Consider the following 23,126-nt stretch of genomic DNA (forward strand, 5'->3'; position numbering starts at 1 on the left):
AATTTACACATAATAGATCACTGATCCATTCAGACAAAGATGACAATATCCCTTTAAAGGGGTTATCCAGTGCTACAAAAACATGGCCACTTTCTTTCAGAGACAACAAGACTCTTGTCTCCAGTTCAGGTGCGGGTTTGCAATTAAAGGGGTTATCCAGTGCTACAAAAATATGGCCACTTTTCCCCCTACTGTTGTCTCCAGTTCAGGTGCGGTTTGCAATTAAGATCCATTTACTTCAATGGAACTGAGTTTCAAAACCCCACCCAAACTGGAGACAACAGTAGGGGGAAAGTGGCCATGTTTTTGTAGCGCTGGATAACCCATTTAAGCTCCATTCACTGCAATGGAACTGAGCAGCAAAACCCCAACCAAGCTGGAGACAAGAGTGGGGCTGTCTCTGGAATAAAGTGGCCATGTTTTTGTAGCGCTGGATAACCCCTTTAACTCACGGTATATAAGTAAATCATTTTAGCACTTACCTTTACATGTTTCGCCATGGTGTTCAGATACATATCCGTGTCACAGGCCTCTTCATATTCTGCAGTATTGCTATCAGTGGGAGAATAGTCACAGTGCTGGAAGAGTGTAATTCCTTTCGTCAGCGACTTTTCAGATTTAGTATCTGAAAGTGATGGCTCACCACCGACCTTTGATGTCTTGGAGCCCGGTGGAGCCATTGATTCATTGTAGGGCATCTCAGAAGCATCTGCTAAGTCTAATCCCTTCAAGTCTGAGTAACTTTTCTGTCCTGATTTCAAGTCGTCTGATGGAGTATGAGGCCTACTTCTAGCTGCGTCTGGACCATCGTTCCTGTCCCTAGATTCTTTCATTGTATCCCCATCTTGAGAACCATTGCTATCATTTTGTTTTTCAGATTCTGAAGTCAAGAACATGGTCCTTGTTGGCTTTAGCACCACTTTGGAGAGAGGGCTTTCCGTGCCGCTATACCACTCTACAAGGATTTGGCTCTGTGGCTCTCGCCTGTAATAAGAAAGAGGACCTGCGGGCTTATACAAAGACCTTCCTGAACAATATTTTGGTTCTTGGTTATTGGCGTCTTCTAGAGAAGAATCTGATGGTGGTTGATGTGATTCTTGTTGAGCCTTATCTTCTCTGTTGTTCGACTCGGTCATTACTTTTGGCGATTCCTCAACTTTAGGATGTTGCCATTCAGGCCTCTCAAATACTGAAGGTTCGGCCCTAAGTTGTGCCTTAGAAGGTGAACCAATGGAGTTTTTATGGTTGATCTCAGGTGCACTGGATTTTTGTACATCCTTCAGATTGTAATGATCAGGTTCTGTTGACTGTGCTCGTGGTTTAGAGGAACTGATGGAAGGTTCTGTTGACTGTGCTTGTGGTTTAGAGGAACTGATGGAAGGTTCTGTTGACTGTGCTCGTGGTTTAGAGGAACTGGTGGAAGGTTCTGTTGACTGTGCTCGTGGTTTAGAGGAACTGGTGGAATTTGTGGAGGGGGTTTGTGGCCTTTGCATTTCCCTTCTCATAGTTTCTGGTGGAGTATAAGCCATGCTTTCAGTTTCTGATTGCAAGAACGATGGCTCTCGAACAGATTGTAGCTTAGTGTCTGACAATAGGGGCACAACCTGCGATTTTATATTACTAGGTTCCTGGGCTGATGTTACACATGGTACGGCACCATTTAAAGACGCTTCTCGATCTGTTTGGGTTCCAGTCGCCTTCAGTTCAGTTTTAAGAGGCACATATTCAATTTCAGAAAAACCCAAAAACTGTTGTTTTTGAGGCTCTGGCGTGTGGCAAGATAGAGGCCCCGCAGGCTTGTACTGGGACCACCCTGCATTTTTTGTCTCTTGTGTTGAGTTGGATTGAGCGTACAGCTGTTCATCCTCTAAGAGAGAGCCATAGGATTGGCGATGCTGTGTGCGGTGTAGCTGGTTGGATCCACTAGAATATGATGGTGGATTATTACTAGGTGATGGTTTATACTGTTGCTCCACCTTCTGTGACCGCTCAGGTTTTTGGTATTGGGAGCTGCTATACTGGTGACGTGGTGGCTCGGCAGAGGATCTTGAAATGCTTGCTTGATAATTCTGTGTAGAAACCATCATATACCTTTTTAATATATAGGATTTATATCAGTTTAAAAAGTCTGATTGTAATTAAAATGACAAAAATAGCTTTTTGTTGTGATATTGAATTTTTTTTTATTTTTTTAACATGGGAGGGAGAGAGGAGGTAACCATTCCCCAGCACGTTGGGAGCCCAGGTAAGTCCAGCCCATGTGCAGAGGGGTAACAGCTAATTACCATATCAGTATATTGTCTTACATAAAGAGTGGTGCATCAGAGCACCATTTTAGATGTGCGGAATCTGTTGGCTCTATACATATAAAAATTATTATTATTATTAATATTATTATTATTATACTATGTACCTCTTTGCAATGTCCCCTATGCCATAGGATGCCCTAACCAGCTGAAAGATTCCTTAATACATACAAAACATAAAGAAAGTCACCAAACATTTAAGTATAACAAAAAAGTCAAAATGAGCGCACAAAGTTACAAAAAGTTATGAAATTGTGAAAATGACTCCTAGCAAGTGTATGTGTGTGTGAGAGAGTAGCCAGATTGTAGTATCTCCCCTTCCCCCAAACAGCTTCTAAGCGTTATTTATGTACTAATATGGCCCGAGAAGTAGAAGTTATGGATATATATGTTATAGCCACATACTGACATAAGATGACATAAGACTCAAGTGTGTTCTTCAGCCGTATAAGTTGTCCTTACACGTCACCACACTCATCAACATGACACAAGTGCGTTACTCTCATGGTCCCATAACCCTTTCATTACTTGACCTATGATGGTTAGATATATTTAACTTTCATAAGATCTCCGTGTTCTGTCGGTGAGAAAGAACATTGTAGTTCACATCCAGAGGCGGACATAATACTATAGACCGGGAGCTACATGACTTGTACTTCAGGTTTATACATGTTCCCTACATTGATGGTTTATAACAAAGAATCAGGACAGGAGAGGGATTTGTACTTCTGCTGATGTATCCGGCTCATATAATATTGTCTACAGTGGACACATTCGTATTAGATACCTACAGATCTTCACCCACTTGGAGAGCTCTGGTGGGGGGGAAGGGGCGCTCCAAGTGAGATGAAAATCAGACAATGGACACTTCAGATAATGCTCTCGCCACTTATTAAAACCTTTAGTTTAAAATGTCACCAATAAGTGGCGCTGTAGCTGTGCAAATCACAATACAAATGTTCAATATGTCCCACTTGGTTTTCAGCAACGCTCCATTTACAAAGTTGTGTGCCTGTCATGTCAGCCCGCTGCCAGATGATCTGCAAGATCCTCTATTCATCCGGAAATTGGGGTCTCCATGGATAACAACATGAAATGAGACCATAATGTACACAGCCACCATTGGAGCCATCATTCAGCCTAAACTTAACCCCTTAAGGACAAAGCCAATTTCGATTTTTGCGTTTTTGTTTTTTCCTCCTTGTGCATAAAAGGCCATAGCAGTTGCATTTTTCCACCTAGAGACCCACATGAGCCCTTATTTTTTGCGTCACTAATTGTACTTTGCAATGACAGGCTGAATTTTTGCATAAAGTACACTGCGAAACCAGAAAAAAATTCAAAGTGTGGTGAAATTGAAAAAAAAAACCGCATTTTGTTTATTTGGGGGAAATGTGTTTTTACGCCATTCGCACTGGGGTAAAACTGACTTGTTATGCACGTTCCTCAAGTCGTTACGATTAAAACGATATGTAACATGTATAACTTATATTGTATCGGATGGCCTGTAAAAAATTCAAACCATTGTCAACAAATATACGTCACTTAAAACCGCTCCATTCCCAGGCTTATAGCGCTTTTATCCTTTGGTCTATGGGGCTGTGTCAGGTGTCATTCTTTGCGCCATGATGTGTTCTTTCTATCGGTACCTTGATTGCGCATATACGACTTTTTGATCGCTTTTTATTACATTTTTTCTGGATTTGATGCGACCAAAAATGCGCAATTTTGCACTTTGGGATTTTTTTGCGCTTACGCCGTTTACCGTACGAGATCAGGAATGTGATTAATTAATAGTTCGGGCGATTACGCACGCGGCGATAGCAAACATGTTTGTTTATTTATTTATTTACTTTTATTTATAACCTGGGAAAAGGGGGGTGATTCAGACTTTTATTAGGGGAGGGGGCTTTTTATTCACAACAACACTTTTCTTATTTTTTTTACACATATACTAGAAGCCCCCCTGGGGGACTTCTAGTATATACACTTTGATCTCTCATTGAGATCTCTGCAGCATAGATATGCTGCAGAGATCCATGAGATCGGCACTCGTTTGCTTTCGGCTGCTGCAGCCGGAAACAAACCAGTGCCGAGCCGGGGACGGCGCCATCTTGGAGCGGTCCCCGGCCGGCTTCAGAAACGGAGATCGCTTCTCCGGGATAACATCCCGGAGGAGCGATCTCCGCCACTAGACACCAGGGAGATGCTGGATCCGGTAATCGGATGCAGCTGTCATGTTTGACAGCTGCATCTGATTACTGTATTAGCGGGCACGGTGATCGGACCGTGCCCGCTAATACCTACGGTCCCGGGCTACACGCGGCACCCGGGACCGCCGCGGTTCAGAGCAGGGTCGCCACGCGGCCCCGCTCTGAACGCCCTTACCGGCAATAGGGCGTACCTATACGCCCTTTGTCGTTAAGGGGTTAAAGGAGAAGTCCGGCGAAAATTTTTATTAAAGTATTGAATTGCCCCCCAAAATTTATACAAATCACAAATAAACACTTATTACGGGAAATGCACATAGGCGGGAAATGTGATAAAAATGGTGATGTCACTTCCTGGATAACATGGTGATGTCACGACCCGACTCCCAGAGCTGTGCGGGCTGTGGCTTCTGGAGAGTATGATGGCAGGGGGACACTGAGGGACACAGGGCACTGGAGGGACACTGAGCATCCCTCTGCCATCATCCTCTCCAGCAGCCACAGCCCGCACAGCTCTGGGAGTCGGGTCGTGACATCACCATGTTATCCAGGAAGTGACATCACCATGTTATCCAGGAAGTGACATCACCATGTTATCCAGGAAGTGACATCACTATGTTATCCAGGAAGTGACATCACCATGTTATCCAGGAAGTGAAGCTTTGATGCAGTAGTAAGTGCAGGGAAAAAAGCACTTTATAAGCATTTCCTGTAATAAGTGTATATTGGGGATTTTAATAACTTTGGGGGGGCAATACAATACTTTAATAACAATTTTCACCAGATTTTTCCTTTAAATAATGTACCAACAGCTGGCATTGCAATGAAGGCCGCTAAAGTATGTTAAGCGACGGCCTTTATTTGGTACTCAAAATGATGGCCGTTATTTTATATATTATAAAAAGGTCGCTGAAAATTGTTGTGTGAACATGGTCTTTTCCAGGAATCACTACTCCAGGAGAAGACTACTACCCTCATGAGGCACCATACACACTGTCTCCCCCTCCCTCAGTTTAATCAGTACATATATCAGAATATAGCAGTAATGTGAATGAACCCGTCATTCGTTAAACACTTTTTACCTCTCTGCTTCGATGTTCATAATGAGCAGAACCTTGATGTTCATACGAGGCGTCCGCCAGCGGGGGCGTCTGTAATAAAGGTTAATGCACAGGGTTAGAAATATGTTATGTTTAGACGCTAAAAGGACAATGTGTAAAGAAGTCTATTCATATTCACAGAACACTCCACATTTACACAGATGTCTTCTGTTTGTCAACTCCCTGTAGCATAAAAAAATAAACACTTGTAATTATAATATTTATATATATTATTTTAATAGTTATATGCACAGGTGAGAATTACAGTACTTATCATCTGCTGTATGTATTCTTAGAGTATTGCTTAAAGACTAATAACTACTGAGGCTGGAAGGTGGCTGCAGCATTATATAAACTATTTACGTGATCACTGCTATCTCAGTGGTGATGGAGAGGCAGAGGATTTTGGGTGAATACAGTTTTTCCAGGTCCATTATTTAAAGCGACTCTGTACCCACTGTGCAGCCCCCCCCCCCAACTACTTATACCTTGGTGTAGCTGAAGTGTAGTCCTTTCTAGTGGTCTCTTTATGAACGCTGGTGGTGCTTTCCTGAGGGCAAAAATTAATCTTTTATTGAGGTCTAGCCATGTCAAAGAGGCGTGGCCTAGAGCGATCGTGCCCTAGGCCAGCGCCGCCTATGTGGTGGCATCCCCCTGCCTCCGTTCCGCCCCTGTCTGACCGCACAGTGTAAGGTTGGCGGTCCCGTGCCACCTCTGTGGTGTGTCTCTCAGCTTCCACCCCATGGTAGTGATGCGTCCGGGCCTGCACCACCTCTTCTGTGCTGGTCGCCGCCCCCCACCCCCCCGCATACCGTAGTGACTCCTACGGATCTGCTGGCTGGATCTGCTTTTTCTCTCCTTTGCACATGCGTCATTGCACCTGCGCCGGATAGCATGTGCAAAGAAGAAGAGAAGCGGATCCAGCCACTATGGTGGGGGACGTGGAGAGCAACACATAGGCGGCGCTGGCCTAGGGCACGAGCGCTCTAGGCCCCGCCTCTTTGACACAGCTAGACCCCAATAAAAGTTTAATTTTCGGCCTCAGGAAAGCACCACCAGCGTTTTTAAAGAGACCATTTCAGCTACACAAAGGTATAAGTAGTTGGGGGGGGGGGGGCTGCACAGTGGGTACAGAGTCACTTTAAACCAACAAAATCCTGTAAATTAACACAAATGGAGTCCGTGATGTTACTAAATTAGATTTTATTCCAATCATAGAAAGTACTATGATAACTAATGTGAAAACTGCCTCCCCAGCTAAGCCTCACCAACCACCGGGGGGCACCTCTCCAGCACGGACCACCCCACATTTACATAGACTATATTTATGAAGTGTGATCACAGATTATATTGCACAGGTCTTAGTAGTAATTAGAGTATTAGGAGACGGACATGGCTATACTAATGAGAAGCATCTACACATATACACACCTATATTGTCTCACCGATTTTAGGAAGGTCTCACGATTTTTCCAAGTTAATTCAGTGTTTTTGTCAAACCTTTCTTCTTTCTGCACCAAAATGTAAAATATTAGTATATTCATTTAGTTTTCTAGAAACAGAACATTTTTAATATGGCATGACCACATTGTAAGGCTGCTATAACATATCTTTCATAGGTCTGGTACTGTGCCTCACATCAGCCTGTGGTGCACCGGATAGGATACTGAGTGTAAAGCCCCTATTAAACGGAGCGATTATCGTTTAAAAATTCGCCATAATGATCAAAAATGAGCGATTATCTGTCCGTGTAATAACACCCGTCAGCGTGTCCAACGTGTAATAACACCCGGCGATCAAACGGCAGCGTGTCCAACGTGTAGAAAAATAATCGTTGGTAGTTCGCCGATTGTTCGCATATTTGTTCGTGTAATAAGTCGTTCACAGATAAAACATGTTGTGTGGGTCGCCCTGAGTAACTATTAGCGACAATGTAACGATCGTTCATAACAGTAATCGGTCGCTAATGATCAATCGTTATAAACGATAATCGATATCTGTCAGATAAATCTCTCTGTGTAAATGCACCATAAGTTCTCAAGGGTGTGTCTGTCAACAGTGTTGACTATTTCCGATTCGTGTAATAAAAGGCAACGATCAATCGATATGAACGATGTTGAAAGACTAACAACAACAAGGGCAATGATCTGTTGCAGTTGCCTCGTGCAATAGGAAGGGCGGCAGCAGACTGCCACTATCTACTATGGGCTCCCCGGACAATCAAGCTGCCTCCCCCCCGGAATTAGGGCCCCAATTCCACGGAATGATTATCGGCCGTTACAGCCGATAATCGTCCCGTGGAATAGGAGGAAACGATCAGCCGACATCGTTCATGTCGGCTGATCGTTGAAGTCGTTTGTCTTTCAACATGTTGAAAGACAAACGACTTATATAGCAGTCATCTGCTGCCGCCACACCATGTGATAGGACCGGCGACGGCAGACCGCCGCTTTATCCTATGGGCTGCCCCGACGATCATCAATCCCCCGGGCAGCCCCCCCGCACCTCCCCGGCCACCCCCCCCCCTCGGAGTCACCCGCTCGCTGCTGACGTGTGTTATAGCGGCAGCAGCGAGCAGGGACCAAGGAGCAAACGAGCACTAATACCTTGCTGTCGGCGCGTGTAATAGCACTGGCAGTGAGCGGGGAACGAGGAAAAACTAACCGCTTGCTGCTTAAGAATCAGTACTGTTGAAGTAAGGCTACGTTCACACGGAGCAAAACTTGTGGAATTGTTCATTCTTCTGCGCAGAGATGCGGCGCGGGAGCCTCCCATAGACTGTTATTATGACAGGGAGGCTGGCGGGATTCCGTGGCGGACAATTCCGCCATGGAATTCCGCCAGCCTAATGCAAAGTATTCAACTCTTTATAAACATTATATAAGCACTTCTCTCCCCACCTCTCTCCTCGGAGATAGGATCCATAGTCTTCTTATAGAATCCATCTCTTGCAGCGAGAAAAGATAAAGTGAGAGAAGCGCTGAGCTGAGTGCTTCTCCCGCTCAATATAAGCAAATAAAACTTGGGCAACAGATAGTTTGGTTGCACGATGGATCAAATTTTAACTATTGTGTGCAAGTACAGTTTATATATAATACATTTGCATGTGCCCTATTAGGGTTAATGGATGTCACATGCTTTTTTTTATTTATTTATTTTACAATCAATTCCTTTTTCCATTCTACTTCTTCAGCTTTTTGGATCAGCTTTGGTTCGAAAAAGTGCAGAAGCGACCGATGTCTTATACAGATGCAGCTTTTCTCCTGCGGGTTCGTAGGACAGCAGATCAGACCTTACAGCAGAACAAACCTTATCTTGTGCCCCCACAGGTCTCAGTATTTTATCCCGATTCATCCACTCAGGCTCCTTGAATGCTTCTCGTCCCTGATGAAGACGGAATATTGTTTATAGCTTTATACTATTATGTTACGTTTTATAATCAATATTGGTAATGAAAGCAAAACATAGAATTTTGCATATTCGAAAGGGCCCCATACACATTAAATATATGTCAGTCAAGACTGCTGTTTTTAGTAGTCAGCTTACCATCTAATGTGTATGCCCCCCCCCAGCTGTCTACTAAAAAATTATGTTAGGGGAGAGAAGGATTGGGCATGTTGGATTTCCACTGCTTGATCCTTTTGTTTGCAGGGATAGGACACTGCTCGAGTCTGGCAATGGCCTTCCCTTTCACCCTCATTTGTAACACATGAGCTCTCAGCTGAGCCAAGCATTGGATAAGATAGCTATTGAAGGTGTGCGGCCAGCTTTACCTGATTACGGTATGGGGAGGGGTCCCGGCTTCTTGCTCCTGCTGCTTTTGAGCCACTGAACCCCTGTGTGAGGAGACATATTAGTGACATTGATTAGTAATATCTATGTGAACTCCATATAAACTTCTAAAATCATGTTTTTCTTCTAAGCTCAAGTGTCATGGAGGCCGGGCTGAACCACAACATACATATATTTACATTCTCTAAGCATTAGTAAATTTGCCCCAATGTCTGGAAGCCATTTTGGTGGGGAGGTCACTTTGCTGGGCAAATAGTATATTCCTTTGCCTCAAAGGTCTGGAAAAAAGAGTTCTATAGGCCAGATGTTGCTTCCTGGGGGGAAAAAAACATGCAAATTAGCTCTTCTCCAGAAGAAACAATGGCGTCACCTATTGGAAGTAACTACCTGTCAATATCCAACCTATAAAAGAACCTATGTGGTGTCCCACCACGGGTGTAGCTATTAGTTACACCCATAGTAAAAGCCTGTACTTTTTCACGCCGTGGACCAGGAGAGACACAGTGTAGGACATTATCCATATAGAAAGTAAAGGAACTGATCCGGATAGAGCAAAGTTGCTAGAAACCTATGAACTCTATCTCGCAGCACGGGTGTATGCAGGGAACCCTCAGCATTCCGCTCATCTCAGGTAACAAGGTCTGGGGCTTGTGTCACCCACTAGCACGGGTACACTGGTAGGGCAATAGGTGGTGCAAAGACCCAAGAGTCAAAAAACGGGCACAAGTATTCTCTCTCTCTCTCTCTTCTCAAGTATTCTTCTATTTCTACCTCCGATTTTCCGGCAGAGCACAGTACTACTTGGGTTGGGACTCTCACAACATCCTCCTCTCTGCTCTTCTGATCCTCTTTCATGCCTCTCGGCACGCAATCCAGTCAACTGTACCACTTTCTATACTCTCTACAGATCTGGATCCTAAAGTATCAAGTTTCTTATCAAGTGTAAAGTATTCTATCAATGCAAAGCTGTATGATCTGCTGCATACAAGTATCTTCAGAGTAAACCACATTTTATTTATGATAAAGAGACTCTGATTCCTCGTTAGCACTGACATAGTACACACACACTCCTTGGGTCATCTCCCCTGTCTGTGGGTGGCAGCGCCAATAGTCTGGATGGGTCACTATTCCACTCCGGACCACCGTAATAAGTACCCAAGGGGCCCCGCAACAACCCGGCAGGTCACTGACCACAGGGGAACAAGGTATAGCCGGCCCTTTAAAATAAAAGCAGGTGTGCCACCACACCTGTGTGCCCAACTGGCACTGGCGTCACAACATAACATCACTGGCCCCGGCTATATCTCAGCCAACCACCAGAGAACTGGCGTCACACTTTACCATCTGGCAAGTGTCCGGCCGTATCGCCTCCACACCGAAGGTGTACAAGCGAGGCGTACGCCACATCTAGACATGGCTGGGAACATTTAGATAGCTATGATCTCCTCCAAAAGGAAGAATACCCATCTGTCGACTTGTTTCAGGGTTCCTGCCCCCTGTCAGTACAGAGCAGGGTACTGATGGTTGGGAGAGAAGCCTTGGTGGCTCATTGGGATTAATGTCTCTCTATGTGACATCTGCCAGCTGGCGTATGTAGTCTAATAGGCTGAGCTCTTGCTCGATGGGTGTTTCCTTGCATGACAAGTCACTGTTATTCATTCACAAAGCCCTAAGGAAGCTAAGAAGGTTTCACTCTAAATAAAGACTATAATACACTACAGCCATAGTATTTGCCGTTCTTTATTTTTTGCTCTTGTTTTGTCTATGGCCAAGCCTTCCAGCTATGAAGAGAAGGAATTTTATTTACTTACAGGAGACAATAGTCATAGCCGTGGTTCCCCCATTGTCATGTTCATCCCTGACAGTCTCTATTATTGGATATCAGCCCATATTGTGTTGTACCAGAACCTGAACCTTTTATTCTTATCACTATCAATCAACTCCTGTTTGTCTGTCTTTGAAGTTGGTGGAAAGAGAACAACATGTCGCCAGATCATCAGCACGTTCACAGCAGCAGGAAACAGGTGTGATGATGGGAAGCAGCGTCCGGCGTGTGCCCACCCATGTCGTAGTATTAGTGAACATGGTGCGGCATGTGACAGGGCAATGGCATAATGTGAGCCTGGTACACTAAAAGTTCATTACAGATGTGAGGAACAATTCATACTAGTGGAAAAAGTTTGTAAAAAGTTGGACTTGCCCACAGGACGACCCTGCTGAGATCCGGCAATAACATGAGGCCCAGCAGAGAAACCCGTCTGAATCAACAGTGGGAGCTTTTCTGACACGTATGCCAAATATACACTGCAAACTTTGGGGGAGATTTATCAAACATGGTGTAAAGTGAAACTGACTCAGTTGCCCCTAGCAACCAATCAGATTCCACTTTCCATTCCTTACAGCCTCTTTGGAAAATGAAAGTGGAATCTGATTGGTTGCTAGGGGCAACTGAGCCAGTTTCACTTCACACCATGTTTGATAAATCTTCCCTTTCTTGTCTACACCTAATAATCTGTTGGTTAGCTGTATTGTGTAAACTTGGGCCAAGGGCATCTTCACTTTGCTGAGTCTTCGCACAGCATTAAAGGGGTGAGACTAACAATTCATTCCATACTTGTTATTATCTATTCGGTCTCCTTCCACCAGTTCTGAGCTGCTGCTTTCTGTAAAGACAAAGAAATCTGTGTGTGAGCCTTTCTCTCTGTCTCCCTGCTCCCTTCTGAGACGGCTGATGTAAGCAAGTCCCTGGCAGGCTGTATATGCAATATTGTAGCTTCTTTGTAATGCTGGGAGGGTTAATCTGAGGTCAAGTTGCTAATGATCTCACTGTGATTAATCATCCCGGCATAACAAACAAGCAACAATGTTGCAGATAAAGCCAGTTAGGGACTTGTTTACATCAGCTGTCTCAGAAGGGAGGAAGGGGAGACAGAGAAAAAAGCTCACACAGATTTTTGTGTTTTCAGCAGGAAGCAGCAGCTCAGAACTGGGGGAAGGAAACAGAATAGATAATAACAAGTATGAAATTAATTGTTAGTCTCAGCAATGGCAGCAACATATGAAAAGTTATGTTTGAGTGGAGTACTTCTTTAACATTTTATATGGGGTTTTCAGGATAGGTCATAAATATCCGATTGGTTGGGTGCCAACACCCTGCCGATCTGCTGTTTACCAGAGACAGCACCATACATTGTGTAGGTTCCTGTGAAAGGGAGCCTCTATGCACAATACCGAAGAGTACATGTGTCCTTCCATTAGTAATTGTAAATCGTGCTGCTCCTTACCGTATCCGTCCTTGGCGGAGGATGGAGACTGGCTCTCCTCTTCTGTAACTCCTGCCGCATCCGCACTGATTCCTGAACACAAAAGATTAGTATCACTGATATTTCTACAATGCAACTAGAATAATCACACTTGTATTGGGAAAAGTAATGGCAGCCTGTAGTCACACTTGCACTGGACTCTATTACTGTTTCTGGCTATTAAGATTGGTTAGATATATGCAAATATGTTCTGTACGATATAACTTATTTGAACGGAATTAAAAAATTAGCGTTCAGGTAAGCGGTGGCTACTGCCAACATGGTGCTTCCATTCATTCACAATGGACTACAATGGACTACTGTCTCTACTACCTCTGGATACAGGCACGGGGTGGACTGCCTTCGAGCTCTTCGCTGCTCCATCAATGAATATTTCCCAGAAAGACTCTCTATTAGCCCGGCCTCCAGGGCCTGAAAAGCTTCAAGGGCTTCTGCCGTCCTGAAAACAATTTATAATGGGAAATTACTTTAAACCAATAAAAAAAAAAAAAATATATATATATATATATATATATATATATACACACACACGTTATTAAAGGGGTTTTCTGCTCAAACAAAACTTTTCATATGTTGCTGCCCATGTTTAGAGTAACAATTCCTTCTATACTTGTTATTATCTATTCAGTCTTCTTCACCCAGTTCTGAGCTGCTGCTTTCTGCTAAAGACACAAAAAACTGTTTGAGCTTTTCTCTCAGTCCCCCACTCCTCCACCCTTCCTCCCTTTCCAGATGGCTGATGTAAACAAGTCCCTATCTGCAACTTGATCAAAGGGAATTCATCAGCAACTTGACCTCAGACTTACCCACCCAGCATTACAAAGTAATGTTGCAGATAAAGCCTGCCAGGAACTTGTTTACATCAGCCCTCTTAGAAAAGGGAGGAGGTGGAGACAAAGAGAAAAGCTTACACAGATTGTTGTGTCTTCAGCAGAAAGCAGCAGCTCAGAACTGGGGGAAGGAAACTAAATGCATAATAACAAGTATGGAATGAATTGTTAGTCTCACCATGGGCACCAACATATGAAGGATACCCCTTTAATACTAGCTGTCCCCCCCACACACACATTTATCATCCAGCATCCTATAATTGACAGATACTGAGAATCTGACACTTGATCCCAATACAGAACATTGTAATGAAACAACCAGAAAAGTGGGAACCATAATGCAGGTAAGCAGGTTACTACACCTCTGTGTCCAAGTATCTCAAACTAATATAGAAATATAAGGTACAAGCTTTGTAATATAATATAAATGCTGGTCGCACTAAGCTGCTGTACTCTTACTCACCTCCGCTCCTATATAGCTATAAGCTGCTATAGTGTTACCTCCGCTCCTATATAGCTATAAGCTGCTATAGTGTTACCTCCGCTCCTATATAGCTATAAGCTGCTATAGTGTTACCTCAGGTACTATATAGCTATAAGCTGCTAAAGTCTTACTCACCTCCGCTCCTATATAGCTATAAGCTGCTATAGTGTTACCTCCGCTCCTATATAGCTATAAGCTGCTATAGTGTTACCTCCGCTCCTATATAGCTATAAGCTGCTGTACTCTTACTCACCTCCGCTCCTATATAGCTATAAGCTGCTAAAGTCTTACTCACCTCCGCTCCTATATAGCTATAAGCTGCTATAGTGTTACCTCCGCTCCTATATAGCTATAAGCTGCTATAGTGTTACCTCCGCTCCTATATAGCTATAAGCTGCTATAGTGTTACCTCCGCTCCTATATAGCTATAAGCTGCTATAGTGTTACCTCAGGTACTATATAGCTATAAGCTGCTAAAGTCTTACTCATCTCCGCTCCTATATAGCTATAAGCTGCTGTACTCTTACTCACCTCCGCTCCTATATAGTTATAAGCTGCTATAGTCTTACTCACCTCCGCTCCTATATAGCTATAAGCTGCTATAGTGTCACCTCCGCTCCTATATAGCTATAAGCTGCTATAGTGTTACCTCCGCTCCTATATACCTATAAGCTGCTATAGTTTTACCTCCGCTCCTATATAGTTATAAGCTGCTAAAGTCTTACTCACCTCCGCTCCTATATAGCTATAAGCTGCTGTACTCTTACTCACCTCCGCTCCTATATAGCTATAAGCTGCTATAGTCTTACTCACCTCCGCTCCTATATAGCTATACGCTGCTATAGTCTTACTCACCTCCGCTCCTATATAGCTATAAGCTGCTATAGTGTTACCTCCGCTCCTATATAGCTATAAGCTGCTATAGTCTTACTCACCTCTGCTCCTATATAGCTATAAGCTGCTATAGTGTTACCTCCGCTCCTATATAGCTATACGCTGCTAAAGTCTTACTCACCTCTGCTCCTATATAGCTATAAGCTGCTGTACTCTTACTCACCTCCGCTCCTATATAGCTATAAGCTGCTATAGTCTTACTCACCTCCGCTCCTAAATAGCTATAAGCTGCTATAGTCTTACTCACCTCCGCTCCTATATAGCTATAAGCTGCTATAGTGTTACCTCCGCTCCTATATAGCTATAAGCTGCTATAGTCTTACTCACCTCTGCTCCTATATAGCTATAAGCTGCTATAGTGTTACCTCCGCTCCTATATAGCTATACGCTGCTATAGTGTTACCTCCGCTCCTATATAGCTATAAGCTGCTATAGTCTTACTCACCTCCGCTCCTATATAGCTATAAGCTGCTATAGTGTTACCTCCGCTCCTATATAGCTATAAGCTGCTATAGTGTTACCTCCGCTCCTATATAGCTATAAGCTGCTATAGTCTTACTCACCTCCGCTCCTATATAGCTATAAGCTGCTATAGTGTTACCTCCGCTCCTATATAGCTATAAGCTGCTATAGTCTTACTCACCTCCGCTCCTATATAGCTATAAGCTGCTATAGTGTTACTCACCTCCGCTCCTATATAGCTATAAGCTGCTATAGTGTTACCTCCGCTCCTATATAGCTATAAGCTGCTATAGTGTTACCCCCGCTCCTATATAACTATAAGCTGCTATAGTCTTACTCACCTCCGCTCCTATATAGCTATAAGCTGCTATAGTCTCGCTCACCTCCGCTCCTGACCAAACATTCTCTCGACTTCTGCTTTCCCCGGACTGCGCATTCGCCCTTTTATGTTGAGCGTCGCCAGATCGGGCCTGAGACGCCTTGCTCGTGGGATGTCAGCAATGGCGGTATAATGGGCTCGGTTTCCTCGTTGACTACATTCCGAATCCAGTGAGCTGGTGGAAGAGGTAAGTCTGCGGCTGACCCCAAGGGATGGAGCATCTTGGCCTGATCGAGAGGATCCATGACCGGAGAATGTTGACTGGGAAACTTTATTAGACCTGTAATGATTGACATCCACCTGGGCTTTCTTGGGAGTGGATTCTGTAAAAACATTAGATGAAAGAATGAATGAATGAATGTGAAATGTGTGATAGATACGGGATAACCAATAGTAGGCATGAATTCAATGTGGCCTTCAGATGTACAAACTACTCCAGAGAAATAGCGTTAGTTTTGGTCCAACTAACAATGAAAACTTGACAGTAGGCACTATTACATGGACAGACCATCTATATATATATATATATATATATATATATATATATATATATATATATGGTGTTGTGGGGAAAGATTCAGAATAACATGTCATTTATTCATTTAAATCTCTTCTTAGGAGTCCAGTGGGCGGTCTTAATCAGTGATTAACTGCTGTCTGTACGTTCTTTATGGAGCCGCCAAAGAGACAGCCGACTACAACACTTGGCTCTGAAAAGAATGAATAGAGCTGCAGGTCACGTTCCATACCCGCGGCTGTATTCAAAACAAAGGAGCCACAGGCCGATCCTGTGGATAGGGGACAAGTTAGTTTTTAGTTGGAAAACCCCTTTAATTTTGATGGCCTATCCTTATGCTGCATTTACATGGAGAGATAATTCGCCCGATCGTATGATTAACGATTTGGAAGTAACAATTCTTTTTTTTATAACGATCAGCGTTTAGACAGAATGATATATTGTACGGAAAAATCGTTTTGTGATCCTCTAAGCCTATCTCGCACATAGCTTAAATCGGTGAACGACTGTTTACACGGAACGATCTGCGAATTTTTGGCGAACGACCAACGACGATTTGAGAACATGTTCAAAGATCAAAATGAACGATTTCTCGCTCGTCGCTTGATCGTTCGCTGCGTTTACACGTACGATTATCGTTCGAATTCGATCGTTATCGGGCAAATTCGCACAATAATCGTTCCGTGTAAACGCAGCATTAGGATGGACTATCAGTATCAAATTGATGGAAACCAACTCCCAGCATTTTCATCCAGCAGCTGATTGAATGAGTCACAGAACTCCCCTTACCAGGCACAGCGCTGTACATTTTGTAGTGGTTGTGCCTGGTACTGCAGCTGTCTGCTTTTCAGGTGAATAGGACTGATCTATATGTAGTAGTACCAGACACAACCACAATAAATGTAGGTGGCTATGCCTGGTAGTTAAGAGGCCGCAGAGCCCTTCAATCAATGTAAAAGTGTCAGGAGCTGGAATCCCATCAATCTGATATCCTAAAGATACGCCATAAATCCTCAGTGTCGTTCCGGGGCAGTTGTTTGCTCCTTTCTAATAATAATCAATAGTGCAGGCTGGAATGGGGTGCATCATTGATATGGGGTGGAGCAGTCCTCCTAACAGTCTTACCAGACCATGGAGCAGTCGACTAACTTCATCGGAATGGCCCCAAGGATGAAGGTAAAAGACATACCTTCATCCTCGGCGTCTCCTGCACAATAGGGACATATCAACAGGTAAGATTCGTCGCTGTCACTTTTGCACACTGTGTAATACACCACAAATATATATTAAAAATATACCTTCCAATTATAATATCAATATATCCAATTGTCAAAAAGCAAATGAGACTGGGGTAAAAAAAAACATAAAAAGAATTTTAAAAAAGACCGGGGCTACACAAAGCCCGTGGTTATAACAAAGGAAACAGCAGAGAGGTGTTTGTACAACGCCTTACATTTATGAGTTGTGATACATTAGCTCCAGATGTATCTGAGCTTATCATAAACTATCTACAGTAAGACTCTAAGGGGAAACTTGGCCGATAAAAGGCGTAAAAGAGATCTCTGTCTTTAAGGAATGTGGCAACCCAGAAATGTTTTTTGAAGGCTCAGGCAACAGTATAAACCATAGTAGTAATACCATAATACTAGCACTGCTGCTTTATGAAGTGTCTTGTCCTGCCCACAATGCTCTGCCAAGACCTTCAGCACCATCTCTACTACTTTGTATTTCTTCTTATTCTCTTTGAGCACAAATCCCATTTAAGGAAGCAGATGAAGAGCCCCGAATTTTATGAAAGGGTGTAACAAACCATGTGACAACTTGAAAATTCTTACGTCAGTCTCAACACCCATTGCCCTAAACAGCTACAGTGGTGCTGAAAGTTGCTGAACCCTTCAGAATTTTCTATATTTGTTCATAAGTTTGACCACACAAATTCTAAAAGTATATAGCGAGAAGGAAATCAAACAAACAAGTCAAATATATTAGATTCGGTCATTTTTAACAAAAGTATGTGAACCTTGAGGCGGTGTTCCCACATTGCAGTTTTGCTGCATTTCTTTGTTTACATGATTATAGCCTAACTAAACATTGTGGCCTCCTTATTTTTGTCTATATTGCCCGCCAGACTCCATGTGATTAGCATTACCAAGCTTCATCAGATTGTTTATCACAAGAAAAACACTTGCAATGAATACTGGTAATAATGTTTACAATTCTAAGAAAATTGAAGAGCCAACAAAGTTAGTTAGGCTTTAAAGAGGCATTTCACTCATACATAAATTTTCATATATTGCTGCCCAAGGTGGGTCTAACAATTCCTTTCATACTTGTTATTATCTATTCAGTCTTCCCCCAGTTCTGAGCTGCTAATTTCTGCTGAAGACACAAAAAAGTGTGTGAGTTTTTCTCTCTGTCTCCCCTCCTTCCACTCCCTTCTGAGACAGCTGATCAGTCCCTATCTGCAATTTTGTAGCAACTTTGTAATGCTGGGAGGGTTAATCACAGTGAGTTTATTAGCAATTTGACCTCAGATTAACCCCTTCCAGCATTACAAAGAAGCTACAAAATTTCAGATAAAGTCTACCAGGGACATGTTTACATTAGCCATCTCAGAAGGCAGGGGGAAGTAGGGGGAGACAGAGAGAAAAGCTCACACACAGTTTTTTTGTGTCTTCAGCAGAAAGTAGCAGCAGAGAACTGGGGTAAGGAGACTAAATATATAATAACAATTATGGAAGGAATTGTTAGTCTCATCATGGACAGCAACATATCAAAGGTTTGCTTGAGCAGATTACACCTTTAATTATGTAAAAAACGACATTCAGCAAAACTGCAAACACAGCCTCAGAAGAGGGTTTCTGATACTCATCAGCCTGGAAAAGGTAACAAAAAACATATCTTAAAAGAATGGTCTCCAACAATCCAATAATCTGCAAGGTCACAAGGGAACCTCCACCATCAGGAGGACACTGAACAACAATGGTGTGTATAGCAGGACTGCAAGCAAAAAGGGGCTCTGCAAAATTAACATTGCTGCTTGTCTGCTGTTTGCTAAAAATCACATGGACAAGCCAGAATACTACTGGGAACAATGATTTGTGGCTAAAAAGGACTAAAATTCAGCCTTTTGGTTTACATAAAAAGTGTATTGTTTAGAGAAACGAAAATACTACATTCCATCATAAAAACCTTATGCCATCTGTGAAACACGGTCATGGTTCTTGTAGTGGTTTGGGCCTGTTTTGCTGAATACTAAAAGGGATAACAAATAAGCAGACGAAACATTGGTCTATGACGGTCAAACTCAAAGAACAAATAATAAAATATTCTTTTTGCCTATGCTTTTTTTAAAAAAAATAAATTAAAAAAAACACAAAATTACCTGTTTTTGGTACTGAAGATCTTCTACTTCCATTCCAAGTATGGCCCACCTCAGCTACACTTCTTCGATGTGATGAGGATGGAGAAGGGCTCCTTCTAAGACTTACTGATGACACACTGTGCTGCTCTCTGAATGCTGAAGAAAATCTTGATTGTGACCTTGCAGGAGATGTGCTTCTTGGTGGAGTCCTAGCTGGTGAGGTGGACCTAAGTGGTGTTCTGGCAGGAGATGTGCTTCTTAATGGAGTCCTAGCTGGTGAGGTAGACCTAAGTGGTGTTCTAGCAGGAGATGTGCTTCTTAATGGGGTCCTAGCTGGTGAGGTGGACCTAAGTGGTGTTCTAGCAGGAGATGTGCTTCTTAATGGAGTCCTAGCTGGTGAGGTAGACCTAAGTGGTGTTCTAGCAGGAGATGTGCTTCTTAATGGAGTCCTAGCTGGTGAGGTGGACCTAAGTGGTGTTCTAGCAGGAGATGTGCTTCTTAATGGAGTCCTAGCTGGTGAGGTAGACCTAAGTGGTGTTCTAGCAGGAGATGTGCTTCTTAATGGAGTCCTAGCAGGTGAGGTAGACCTAAGTGGTGTTCTAGCAGGAGATGTGCTTCTTAATGGAGTCCTAGCTGGTGAAGTAGACCTAAGTGGTGTTCTAGCAGGAGATGTGCTTCTTAATGGAGTCCTAGCTGGTGCGGTGGACCTAAGTGATGTTCTACCGGGAGATGTGCTTGTTAGTGAAGTCCTAGGTGGTGAAGTAGACCTCAGTTGTGTTCTAGCAGGTGATGTGCTTCTCAGAGGAGTCCTAGCTGGTGAAGTAGACCTCAGTTGTGTTCTTGCAGGAGACGTGCTTCTTAGTGGAGTCCTAGCTGGTGAAGTTGACCTTAGTTGTGTTCTAGCAGGAGATGTGCTTCTCTGTTGTGTTCTAAAACTGGAGGCACCTTGCGTTCTTGGAGGAGAGGAACTTCTTTGCTGGATTCTAACGGGAGAAGCACATCTCTGCTGTTCTCTTACATGTGTGGAATTCCTTTGGTAGGACTCAGTGGGAGAATTTATTCTTTGGGATCTTAAATGTGAAGAGTCATTATACTGAGTGGCAGAAGTTCTTGGAAAGGACCTAACAGGAGAAGAGCTTCTCTGCTGAGACCTTGTAGGAGAGGAACTTCTTTGCTGGGATCCTATTGAAGAGCTTCGCTGATACAGCCTTACAGGAGAAGAACTTCTTTGCTGGATTGATGAAGGAGAAGAGCTTCTTTGCCGGTAATGTACAGGAGAAGAGCTTCTTTGCTGCGACCACACTGGAGAAGAGCTTCTCTGTTGGAGTCTTCCAGGAGAAGAACTTCTTTGCTGGGATCTTCCAGGGGAGAAGCTTCTCTGTTGTGATGGTACAGAAGAGGAACCTCTTTCCAGGAAATTAGCAGGAGAGGAGCTTCTCTGCTGGGACCTTGCGGGTGAGTTACTCCTTTGTTGGGATGAACTTCTCTCATCTTTTACAGAAGTGAAGCTTCTCTGTCCAGGAGTATTGCCTCTATGTTGAGACTTTGTAAGGAAACTGCCACGATTTCCTAAAAACTGCATCTCGCCTTCTGCTTCAAAAATTCCAGACACCTCTTCATAGATATTTCTCAGTCCCCAACCCTAAAGAATATAATAAAAGTGATATTAAGTCCGAAAATAAACTATACTTATATTGTATATTTATCAGTAGCTAAGACCTTAGAGGGTTATATTGCATATTGTGAAAAGAAAATGCACTGGAAAGACGCCTATACACTTTAAAGGAGAAGTCCGGTGAAAATATTTATTATAGTATTATATTGCCCCCCAAAAGTTATACAAATCCCCAATATACACTTATTATGAGAAATGCTTATAAAGTGCTTTTTTACCTGCACTTACTACTGCATCAAGGCTTCACTTCCTGTATAACATGGTGATGTCACTTCCTGGATAACATGGTGATGTCACTTTCTGGATAACATGGTGATGTCACTTCCTGGATAACAAGGTGATGTCACTTCCTGGATAACATGGTGATGTCACTTCCTGGATAACATGGTGATGTCACTTCCTGGATAACAAGGTGATGTCAATTCCTGGATAACATGGTGATGTCACTTCCTGGATAAAATGGTGATGTCACGACTCGACTCTCAGAGCTGTGCGGGCTGTGGCTGCTGGAGAGGATGATGGCAGGGGGATGCTCAGTGTCCCTCCAGTGCCCTGTGTCCCTCAGTGTCCCCCTGCCATCATCCTCTCCAGCAGCCACAGCCCGCACAGCTCTGGGAGCCGGGTAGTGACATCACCATTTTATCCAGGAAGTGACATCATCATGTTATCCAAGAAGTGACATCACCATTTTATCCAGGAAGTGAAGCCTTGATGCAGTAGTAAGTGCAAGGAAAAAAGCACTTTATAAGCATATCCCATAATAAGTGTATATTGGGGATTTGTATAACTTTTGGGGGGCAATACAATACTTTAATAAAAAATTTTGCCGGACTGATGATCTTTCAGCCAACAAATATCTCTCCTGTCCTCCTCATACGCAGGAACATTCAGCATGGCCGAGCATTCCAGGGTTCTCTATAGGGGGGATTATGTCTCCTAGAACAAAGGGGTCAGGTAGTGATTTTGCATCATGCCCGACCCCTATCTCCCCAACGTCATTTGTTGGTGGGCAGTCAGGAGAGCCCCATACCACATCTTTCTGGAACCACGTCTTTCAGACATTTATGGCATAGCCTGTAGATATGTCCCAAGGAGGGAGTACTCCATTAATATTCAGGCTACGTTACTACATGCACATTGTAGGCTGGATGTTTTCTGGCAGAATACTATTTCTGCATTTCATTAGTAGATAACTAATGTCAATGAAATTCAGATTTTACCGTAGTACAGATCTCATCTCTGATGTCTGTGCAAGTCACATGGGTGACAGAAATGTTTTCCCTCCATCTGAAAAGAGATATCACTTGTTATAGCTAATAAATACAGATGTTTCCTAGCTTGAATTGTTGTTATCATATCTAATAATTATGAAAAGCAAACATTCTATTTATGTGAGGCGTGACGGGGGGAGGTACCAGTGCGCTGGCCCCGCCTCTAGTGCACCACAACAGCAGATCTCCGAATGGATGGCACCAATAGAATCAGCAGGGCGGCGCTGATCAGAAAGTATAAAAAAACTTTGCAAGGACATCAGAATAATGATCATTACAAGTATTCACTTATGTCTTTTGGGCTATGTCCACAAAGGTTATTGTTTAAGACAGGAACAGCGATTAAAACAAAGGCCTTTCTTGCCTTAAAATAACGCACTACATTGAGCTCAATGGGGAACAACGGCCGCTGTTCACACACTGTATTGAACAACGGCCTTTGTTCGGGCTTTGTCCACACAATGTATGGCCATTCTGACAGCCGTACATTGCATGGACTTCAATGGTTAATTGGATTGC

General features: G+C 43.3%; 2 protein-coding genes across 3 annotated transcripts in view; both read right to left on the reverse strand.

The window, feature by feature from the left end:
• Window positions 1-1,677, reverse strand: part of TRIOBP (TRIO and F-actin binding protein) — a 48,009-nt gene extending 46,332 nt beyond the window's left edge. For both annotated transcript variants that reach the window (XM_069967251.1, XM_069967252.1), the window contains exon 1: window positions 483-1,677. In XM_069967251.1, coding sequence (XP_069823352.1) covers window positions 483-1,529 — 1,047 coding nt within the window. In that variant the 5' untranslated portion in view covers window positions 1,530-1,677. The remainder of the gene's footprint in view (window positions 1-482) is intronic.
• Window positions 1,678-5,583: 3,906 nt separating this feature from the next.
• On the reverse strand, window positions 5,584-15,837 carry LOC138789344 (TRIO and F-actin-binding protein-like). The gene is made up of 7 exons (XM_069967951.1): window positions 15,785-15,837; window positions 13,044-13,170; window positions 12,693-12,764; window positions 9,390-9,452; window positions 8,926-9,000; window positions 7,062-7,127; window positions 5,584-5,667 (listed from the first exon to the last, which is right to left on the reverse strand). Exons 1-7 carry the CDS (start codon window positions 15,835-15,837, stop codon window positions 5,584-5,586), a joined length of 540 nt encoding a protein of 179 aa, XP_069824052.1.
• Window positions 15,838-23,126: the final 7,289 nt, after the last annotated feature.

Source organism: Dendropsophus ebraccatus, chromosome 4, assembly GCF_027789765.1.
Source record: "Dendropsophus ebraccatus isolate aDenEbr1 chromosome 4, aDenEbr1.pat, whole genome shotgun sequence".
NCBI lineage: Eukaryota > Metazoa > Chordata > Amphibia > Anura > Hylidae > Dendropsophus > Dendropsophus ebraccatus.